The following is a 10,000-nucleotide window of genomic DNA, read 5'->3' as shown; positions in this document are numbered from 1 at the left end:
TTTGGGGGGGGACGTGTCAACGTGTTTGCTTTGATCCCAAGCTAGTTTGGGGGCGTGTCAACGTGTTTGATCCCTAGTTTGGGGGGGCGTGTTCTCTGCGGGGGTTTAACACTGTGTGTTCCAGGTGGTTCTCTGTGGGGGCTCTGCGAGGATTCCTCGGCTGCAGCAGATGATCAAAGATCTGTTCGCTGACGTGGAGCTGCTCAGCTCCGCCCCTCCTGATGAGGTCATAGCGGTCGGCGCAGCGATGGAAGCGGGCCTTCTAGTCGGGCGGGAGATTGGCTCCTCCCCAGAGTCTGTTACCGTGGAAGCCTGTGTCTCAGACATTCTGCTCAAGGTACACACACACACACACACACACACACACACACACACACACACACACACACACACACACACACACACACACACACACACACAGATCAGTGACTAATAGAGTAGCTTCTGATTGGCTAATCTGTGTGATTGACAGGAGGTGGATGAAACAGGGGCTGAGGTGTTCTCTGTGCTCCTTCCCTCGGGCACGCCCCTTCCTGCTCGGCGACATCACATCCTGTCTGGTCCTGGCCGCCTGGCATCCCTCTGTCTGGAGCTTTACCAGAAAACCACAGAGCAGCCAGAGAGACTGGCCAAGGTACGCACACACACACACACACACAACCCCTCCACCAGAGAACCACCGAGACTGGCCAAGGTACGTAAACACACACACACACAACCCCTCCACCAGAGAACCAACAGCTCTCTCTTATCTGCAGATTGTTCTGAGAGACCTGGAGACCAAAGAGGACAACCATGACATTGATGCCGTGGTGACCATGAAGAGGTAACACCCAGCAGCTGTGGACTGGACCTTGTATTTGGACCTGTGTGTTTCAGCTGGGGACTGGACCTTGTATTTGGACCTGTGTATTTCAGCTGGGGACTGGACCTTGTATTTGGACCTGTGTGTTTCAGCTGGGGACTGGACCTTGTATTTGGACCTGTGTGTTTCAGCTGGGGACTGGACCTTGTATTTGGACCGTTGTGTGTTTCAGCTGGGGACTGGACCTTGTATTTGGACCGTTGTGTGTTTCAGCTGGGGACTGGACCTTGTATTTGGACCGTTGTGTGTTTCAGCTGGGGACTGGACCTTGTATTTGGACCTGTGTGTTTCAGCTGGGGACTGGACCTTGTATTTGGACCGTTGTGTGTTTCAGCTGGGGACTGGACCTTGTATTTGGACCGTTGTGTGTTTCAGCTGGGGACTGGACCTTGTATTTGGACCTGTGTGTGTTTCAGCTGGGGACTGGACCTTGTATTTGGACCGTTGTGTGTTTCAGCTGTGGACTGGACCTTGTATTTGGACCGTTGTGTGTTTCAGCTGTGGACTGGACCTTGTATTTGGACCTGTGTGTGTTTCAGCTGGGGACTGGACCTTGTATTTGGACCTGTGTGTGTTTCAGCTGGGGACTGGACCTTGTATTTGGACCTGTGTGTGTTTCAGCTGGGGACTGGACCTTGTATTTGGACCTGTGTGTGTTTCAGCTGGGGACTGGACCTTGTATTTGGACCTGTGTGTGTTTCAGCTGGGGACTGGACCTTGTATTTGGACCTGTGTGTGTTTCAGCTGGGGACTGGACCTTGTATTTGGACCGTTGTGTTTCAGCTGGGGACTGGACCTTGTATTTGGACCGTTGTGTTTCAGCTGGGGACTGGACCTTGTATTTGGACCGTTGTGTTTCAGCTGGGGACTGGACCTTGTATTTGGACCTGTGTGTGTTTCAGCTGGGGACTGGACCTTGTATTTGGACCGGTGTGTTTCAGCTGGGGACTGGACCTTGTATTTGGACCGTTGTGTTTCAGCTGGGGACTGGACCTTGTATTTGGACCGTTGTGTTTCAGCTGGGGACTGGACCTTGTATTTGGACCGTTGTGTTTCAGCTGGGGACTGGACCTTGTATTTGGACCTGTGTGTTTCAGCTGGGGACTGGACCTTGTATTTGGACCGTTGTGTGTTTCAGCTGGGGACTGGACCTTGTATTTGGACCGTTGTGTGTTTCAGCTGGGGACTGGACCTTGTATTTGGACCGTTGTGTGTTTCAGCTGGGGACTGGACCTTGTATTTGGACCGTTGTGTGTTTCAGCTGGGGACTGGACCTTGTATTTGGACCGTTGTGTGTTTCAGCTGGGGACTGGACCTTGTATTTGGACCTGTGTGTGTGTGTTTCAGCTGGGGACTGGACCTTGTATTTGTGTGTGTGTGTGACCTGTGTGTGACCTGTGTGTGACCTGTGTGTGACCTGTGTGTGTTTCAGGGACGGCTCTCTCCATGTGAGCTGTGTGGAGCAGAACAGTGGGAAGACTGAAGCCATCAGTATATCAGCAGCCTCCTGATTTCACCACCAGCTCCAAGTTAATATCACTATACTTGTTGTTGAAGTTCCTTTTAAAGTTTAAATAAAGACATTTTGGTTTAACTTGGTTCCTTTATTCTCTACATTTCAGAACAGCTACAGACTTTATTCTCTACGGTTCAGAACAGCTACAGACTTTATTCTCTACGGTTCAGAACAGCTACAACAGACTTTATTCTCTACGGTTCAGAACAGCTACAGACTTTATTCTCTACGGTTCAGAACAGCTACAGACTTTATTCTCTACGGTTCAGAACAGCTACAACAGACTTTATTCTCTACGGTTCAGAACAGCTACAACAGACTTTATTCTCTACGGTTCAGAACAGCTACAGACTTTATTCTCTACAGTTCAGAACAGCTACAGACTTTATTCTCTACGGTTCAGAACAGCTACAGACTTTATTCTCTACAGTTCAGAACAGCTACAGACTTTATTCTCTACGGTTCAGAACAGCTACAGACTTTATTCTCTACAGTTCAGAACAGCTACAGACTTTATTCTCTACGGTTCAGAACAGCTACAACAGACTTTATTCTCTACGGTTCAGAACAGCTACAACAGACTTTATTCTCTACGGTTCAGAACAGCTACAGACTTTATTCTCTACAGTTCAGAACAGCTACAGACTTTATTCTCTACAGTTCAGAACAGCTACAGACTTTATTCTCTACAGTTCAGAACAGCTACAGACTTTATTCTCTACGGTTCAGAACAGCTACAACAGACTTTATTCTCTACAGTTCAGAACTGCGTTAGCCTGACAGGAGCAGACTCCAGTTGAGAGACCACAGAAAGACTGTTACTGTGTTCCCTACTGAACATTTCCCAGGGTGGTCGAGGAGTAGCTGTGGTTTCTCTTGGCCCTGATAGGGCCAGGTGTGCAGCAGGCATGTGTGTATAGGGCATGACTATGGTGTCTCTATAACAAAGTAGGGCATGGGTATGATCTGTGTAGATAATGCTATGGCCCCACATTAAATCGTATATATGCATTCATCAATTGTCTGTTTTTGTCCAACTTCAAGTCAATTATTTTCGGGTGAGGAAGACATTGTCAAGAACCCACAGTCATCCATTAACTCTATAACAGAGATGGACTCTTACATATAACCTGGACATTGAGGGCTTCCACCATTTTAAAGTAGTCACCTGGATGGAGTGATCAGAGTTAAGGTTCAGACATTACTAAGCTACTGTATATCATGGCCAGTTCCGGTCTGCTTAAGGTGATTGCTCTCCCATAGGCACCAATGCATTAGCAGCTGGGTTTGGTCTGTTCAGCTCATTGACTGTATATGAATCAGAAGAAACTAGTGGGTGGAATGTCTTGCTTTCTCTTCCCTCTGTCTATATACAAAGAGGTGGTCAGAGGGACTGACTTCCTGTCCTGGTGACCACTTCCTCTCCAGAGGCCAGTCTCCTGTACAGATCGCTGAGGTCGTCTGGTCCAGGTGTGTGTGAATCTGGTGTAGACTGGGTCAGAGGGACTGACTTCCTGTCCTGGTGACCACTTCCTCTCCAGCGGCCAGTCTCCTGTACAGATCGCTGAGGTCGTCTGGTCCAGGTGTGTGTGAATCTGGCGTAGACGGGATGTCAAAGTCCGATGACACCTGAGACACCGTTGGCTCTGATTGGTGAGTGTGGCTGCCACTCTCCTCCCCCCCAGCATCCAGATTGGTCAATGCATCTCCCTGACACCGGTCTTCTGATTGGATGAGCAGGCTTTCAGCCTGACTCAGGCCTCGCCCAGCCGAGAGAGGAAATGACGGCGAGGGGAGTTTGGCGTAGTCATCAACAAACAGCTCTGGGGTCTGGGAGCCTGTGATTGGCTGGTTTGGTGTGGAGTGAGGTTGGCTGGTCTGGCTGTCCGTCAGTATCTCCGTGGTGAAAAACTCCTCCCAGCGAGGAGGAGGGGTGCCAGAATTAGACACAGACCCCTCGTCTCTCTCCCCACCTCTCTCTTCTTCCTCCAGGTCTCTCTCCTCCTCATCATCATCATTAGATTCGGTACAGTCCATGTAGTCTCCTGTGATGAGAGGCATGTGTGTTAGGGGTAGAGGTTCGTCGGGGGGGTTAGGGAGCGTTGTGGGTGCGGCCTCCTGCATCATCACCCTCTTCCTGACAGGTGCCAGGTCCGCCCCCTCAAACAGCCAATCGGCACAGTCCACATCTGGTATAAACAACAGAGCCAATCACAAAGCCGTGAAATAATGTAGAAAGGATGGTTGGAAGGGATAGCTGGCTGTGGTCAGGAGAGAGAGTCTCACCGTGGGTGTGCTGCTCTGGTCTGGTGCGTTTCAGTGTTCCCAGAGGTCTGTAGATCACAGCGGAAGAGGACACGTCCCTACACATAGACTTCAACCTGGAGACATACGGTTACACATTCACACACATACGGTAACGAATGCAGTGCATTTGGAAAGTATTCAGACCCCTTGTTCCACATATTGTTAGGTTACAGTCTTATTCTACAGTGGAGGAAAACAATTATTCAAGCCATCTACACAAAGCTGATTCACATCAGGGTCAGACCTGATTAGTATTCAGACCCTTTGCACTGAGACTCAATTGAGCTCAGGTGCATCCTGTTTCCATTCATCATCGATGTTTCTACAACTTGGAGTCCACCTGTAAATGATTTGGAAAGGCTCGCACTTGACCGGTAGAGCCAAACCCAAGCCACGAGGTTGAAGGAATCCTCCGTAGAGCTTCGAGACAGGATTGTGTCGAGGCACAGATCTGGGGAAAGGTACCAAAAAATATCTGCAGTATTGAAGGTCCCCAAGAACACAGTGGTCTCCATCATTCTTCAATGGAAGAAGTTTGGAACCACCAAGACTCTTCCTAGAGCTGGCCGCCCAGTCAGGGAGGTGACCAAGAACCTGATGGTTACTCTGGCAGACCTCCAGAGTTCCTCTGTGGAGATGGGTTAACCTTCCAGAAGGACAACAATCTCTGCAGCACTCCACCAATCAGGCCTTTATGGTAGAGTGGCCAGATGGAAGCCACTCTGTTAAAGGCACGACGGCACGCTTGAAGTTAGCCAAAAGGCAGCTAAAGGATTCTCAGACCATGAGAAACAAGATTGAACTCTTTGGCCTGAATGAATGCCAAGTGTCACGTCTGGAGAAAACCAGGCGCCGCTCATCACCTGGACAATACCATCCCTACGGTGAAGCATGGTGGTGGCAGTATCATGCTATGATGATGTTTTTCAGCGGCAGGGATTGAGAGACTAGTCAGGATCTAGGGAGAGATGAACGGAGCAAAGTACAGAGAGATCCTTAGGACATCAGACTGGGGCGAAGGTTCACCTTCCAACAAGACAACGGCCCTAAGCACACAGCCAAGCCAACGCAGGAGTGGCTTTGGGACAAGTCTCTGAATGTCCTTGAGTGGCCCAGCCAGAGCCCGGACTTGAACCTGATCGAACAGCTCTGGAAAGACCTGAAAATAGCTCCGCAGCGACGTTCCCCATCCAACCCGACAGAGCTTGAGGATCTGCAGAGAAGAATGGGAGAAACTCTACAAATACAGGTGTGCCAAACTTGTAGCATCATACCCAAGAATACTTGAGGCTATAAACTCTGCCAAAGGTGCTTCAAAGTACTGAGTAAAGGGTCTGAGTACTTATATAAATGTGATATTTTTTAAATATTTGATACATTTGCAAAAATGTCTTGCTTTGTTATTATGGGGGTATGAGGAGAAAAAAAACATTTAATCAATTCTAGAATAAAATTTAAAACAGCAAGGGTCCTAAACAGCTGCCCTGGAGAATGCCTGATTCTACCTGGATTATGTTGGAGAGGCTTCCATTAAAGAACACCCTCTGTTCTGTTGGACAGGTAACTCTTCATCCACATTATAGCAGGGGGTATAAAGCCATAACACACATGTCTTTCCAGCAGCAGACTATGATCAATCATGTCCAAATCTGCACTGAAGTCTAACAAGACATCCCCCACAATAATTTTATCATCAATTTCTCTCAGCCAATCATCAGTCATTTGTAAGTGCTGTGCTTGTTGAATGTCCTTCTCCATAAGCGTGCTGAAAGTCTGTTGTCAATTTGTTTAGGGTGAAACAGCATTGTATCTGGTCAAACACCATTTGTTCCAGAGGTTTACTAAGTGTTGGTGGTAACAGGCTGATTGGTTGGCTATTTGAGCCAGTAAAGGGGGCTTTACTATTCTTAGGTGGCAGAATGACTTTAGCTTCCCTCCAAGCCTGAAGGCACACACTCTCTAGTAGGCTTGGATTGAAGATGTGGCAAATAGGAGTGGCAATATCGTCTGTTATCATCCTCAGTAACTTTCCATCGAGATTGTCAGACCCTGGTGGCTTGTCGTTGTTGACAGACAACAATAATCACCTCCTAGACACTGACTTTACGGAATTAAAAAGTACAATTTGTGTCTTTCATTATATGGTCAGATATACTTGGATGTGTAGTGTCAGCATTTGTTGCTGGCATATCATCCCTAAGTTTGCTTATCTTGCCAATGAAAAGTAATTAAAGTAGGTTGAGATGAATGAGCCATCTGTTTCAATGAATGAAGGAGCAGAGTTGGCTTTTTATCCCAAAAATGTGATTTAAGGTTACCCAAAGCTTTTTACTATCATTCTTTATATCATTTAACTTTGTTTCGTAGTGTAAGGGGTTGGGGTATGGGTATTAGGGGGTTGGGGCATAATGGGATTGGGGTATTAGGGGGTTGGGGCATAATGGGGTATTAGGGGTTGGGGTACTGGTATTAGGGGGTTGGGGTATGGTTATTAGGGGGTATGGGTATTAGGGGTTGGGGAATGTTGGGGACTGGGGTATTAGGGGTTGGGGTATGGGTATTAGGGGGTTGGGGAATGTTGGGGACTGGGGTATTAGGGGATTGGGTATTAGGGAGTTGGGGTATGGGTATTAGGGGATTGGGGTATTAGGAGTTGGGGTATGGGTATTAGGGGATTGGGGTATTAGGGAGTTGGGGTATGGGTATTAGGGGGATTGGGGTATTAGGGGATTGGGGTATTAGGGAGTTGGTGTATGGGTATTAGGGGTTGGGGTAAGGGTATTAGGGGGTTGGGGCAAGGGTATTAGGGGTTGGGGCATAATGGGATTGGGGTATTAGGGGTTGGGGCATAATGGGGTATTAGGGGTTGGGGCATAATGGGGTATTAGGGAGTTGGGGACTGGGGTATTAGGGGTTGGGGTATGGGTATTAGGGGTTGGGGAATGTTGGGGACTGGGGTATTAGGGGGTTGGGGTATGGGTATTAGGGGGTTGGGGTATGGGTATTAGGGGGTATGGGTATTAGGGGGTTTGGGTATTAGAGGGTTGGGGTATGGGGAATTAGGGGTTGGGGTATGGGTATTAGGGGTATGGGTATTAGGGGGTATGGGTATTAGGGGTAAGGGTATTAGGGGGTATGGGTATTAGGGGGTATGGGTATTAGGGGTAAGGGTATTAGGGGTATGGGTATTAGGGGTTGGGGTATTAGGGGTTGGGGTAAGGGTATTAGGGGTTGGGGTAAGGGTATTAGGGGTTGGGGCATAATTGGGTATTAGGGGGTTGAGGGAATGTTGGGGACTGGGGTATTAGGGGTTGGGGAATGTTGGGGACTGGGGTATTAGGGGTTGGGGTATGGGTATTAGGGGTTGGGGCATGTTGGGGATTGGGGTATGGGTATTAGGGGGTTGGGGCATAATGGGGTATTAGGGGTTGGGGAATGTTGGGGACTGGGGTATTAGGGGGTTGGGGTATGGGTATTAGGGGTTGGGGCATGTTGGGGATTGGGGACTGGGGTATTAGGGGTTGGGGCATAATGGGGTATTAGGGGATTGGGGTATGGGTATTAGGGGTTGGGGCATAATGGGGTATTAGGGAGTTGGGGTGTAGAGAAGACATTCAGTGTATAGAGGATGACTGGCTCACAGCTCCGTGACATCAGCGTAAGTTCGGCCAATAGGAATGACACTGGGGTAGATGTTGATTGGCTGGAGATAAGACAGGAAGTCTTTAATCTGGAAACAGGAAGAATGGGGAATGTTGGGGACTGGGGTATGGGTATTAGGGAGTTGGGGTATGGGTATTAGGGGTTGGGGAATGTTGGGGACTGGGGTATTAGGGAGTTGGGGTATGGGTATTAGGGAGTTGGGGTATGGGTATTAGGGGGTTGGGGAATGTTGGGGACTGGGGTATTAGGGAGTTGGGGTATGGGTATTAGGGGATTGGGGTATTAGGGAGTTGGGGTATGGGTATTAGGGGATTGGGGTATTAGGGAGTTGGGGTATGGGTATTAGGGGATTGGGGTATTAGGGAGTTGGGGTATGGGTATTAGGGATTGGGGTATTAGGGAGTTGGGGTATGGGTATTAGGGGATTGGGGTATTAGGGGTTGGGGTAAGGGTATTAGGGGTTGGGGAAAAGGGTATTAGGGGTTGGGGCATAATGGGGTATTAGGGGGTTGGGGCATAATGGGGTATTAGGGAGTTGGGGATTGGGGTATTAGGGGTTTGGGTATGGGTATTAGGGGGTTGGGGAATGTTGGGGACTGGGGTATTAGGGGTTGGGGTATGGGTATTAGGGGGTTGGGGTAAGGCTATTAGGGGTTGGGGATTGGGTATTAGGAGGTATGGGTATTAGGGGTTGGGGTAAGGGTATTAGGGGTTGGGGTAAGGGTATTAGGGGTTGGGGTAAGGGTATTAGGGGTTGGGGTAAGGGTATTAGGGGTTGGGGCATAATGGGGTATTAGGGGGTTGGGGAATGTTGGGGACTGGGGTATTGTGGTCCTGTGTAGCTCAGTTGGTAGAGCATGGCGCTTGTAACGCCAGGGTAGTGGGTTCGATCCCCGGGACCACCCATACGTAGAATGTATGCACACATGACTAAGTCGCTTTGGATAAAAGCGTCTGCTAAATGGCATATATTATTATTATTATTATATTTATTAGGGGGTTGGGGAATGTTGGGGACTGGGGTATTAGGGGGTTGGGGTATGGGTATTAGGGGGTTGGGGAATGTTGGGGATTGGGGTATTAGGGGGTTGGGGCATAATGGGGTATTAGGGGGTTGGGGTATGGGTATTAGGGGGTTGGGGCATAATGGGGTATTAGGGAGTTGGGGTGTAGAGAAGACATTCAGTGTATAGAGGATGACTGGCTCACAGCTCCGTGACATCAGCGTAAGTTCGGCCAATAGGAATGACACTGGGGTAGATGTTGATTGGCTGGAGATAAGACAGGAAGTCTTTAATCTGGAAACAGGAAGAAGAGAAGAGTATCACACAGAGGCAGACAGGCACAGACCGAGGCAGACAGACAGATAGGCAGGCAGGTGTCTCACCTCAGAGTAGGATGAGTGGAAGGAAAAGCAGGCTCTGTAGGAACTGGCACCTGTCCTGAAAACATTACACATCTGTGTAAGATAATGTGAATGTGTTTCTCTGTGTGTGTGTGTGTGTGTGTGTGTGTGTGTGTTTCTCTGTGTGTGTGTGTGTGTGTGTGTGTGTTTCTCTGTGTGTGTGTGTGTGTGTGTGTGTGTTTCTCTGTGTGTGTGTGTGTGTTTCTCTGTGTGTGTGTGTGTGTGTGTGTTTCTCTGTGTGTGT

The 10,000-nt window shown here is 48.8% G+C and overlaps 2 protein-coding genes across 2 annotated transcripts in view; one reads left to right on the top strand and one right to left on the bottom strand.

Annotated features, from left to right (window-relative positions):
* Window positions 1–2,459, top strand: part of LOC124022383 (heat shock 70 kDa protein 14-like) — a 21,276-nt gene extending 18,817 nt beyond the window's left edge. The window contains exons 10-13 of the mRNA XM_046337329.1: window positions 125–337; window positions 473–634; window positions 759–826; window positions 2,298–2,459. Of these exons, the coding sequence (XP_046193285.1) occupies window positions 125–337; window positions 473–634; window positions 759–826; window positions 2,298–2,376 (522 nt within the window). The 3' untranslated portion in view covers window positions 2,377–2,459. The remainder of the gene's footprint in view (window positions 1–124; window positions 338–472; window positions 635–758; window positions 827–2,297) is intronic.
* A 1,161-nt stretch (window positions 2,460–3,620) lies between these two features.
* The window catches only part of LOC124022384 (protein artemis-like), a 30,364-nt gene continuing 23,984 nt past the window's right edge, over window positions 3,621–10,000 (bottom strand). The window contains exons 11-16 of the mRNA XM_046337330.1: window positions 9,739–9,793; window positions 9,561–9,649; window positions 4,668–4,762; window positions 4,060–4,570; window positions 3,909–4,002; window positions 3,621–3,795 (exon numbers count right to left, since the gene is read on the bottom strand). Coding sequence (XP_046193286.1) covers window positions 3,766–3,795; window positions 3,909–4,002; window positions 4,060–4,570; window positions 4,668–4,762; window positions 9,561–9,649; window positions 9,739–9,793 — 874 coding nt within the window. The 3' untranslated portion in view covers window positions 3,621–3,765. The remainder of the gene's footprint in view (window positions 3,796–3,908; window positions 4,003–4,059; window positions 4,571–4,667; window positions 4,763–9,560; window positions 9,650–9,738; window positions 9,794–10,000) is intronic.

The sequence above is a fragment of the Oncorhynchus gorbuscha genome, unplaced genomic scaffold, assembly GCF_021184085.1.
Source record: "Oncorhynchus gorbuscha isolate QuinsamMale2020 ecotype Even-year unplaced genomic scaffold, OgorEven_v1.0 Un_scaffold_1365, whole genome shotgun sequence".
NCBI classification, from domain to species: Eukaryota; Metazoa; Chordata; class Actinopteri; order Salmoniformes; family Salmonidae; genus Oncorhynchus; species Oncorhynchus gorbuscha.
Note: the sequence above shows the minus strand (reverse complement) of the source record. Positions and strands in the feature narration are given on the sequence as shown.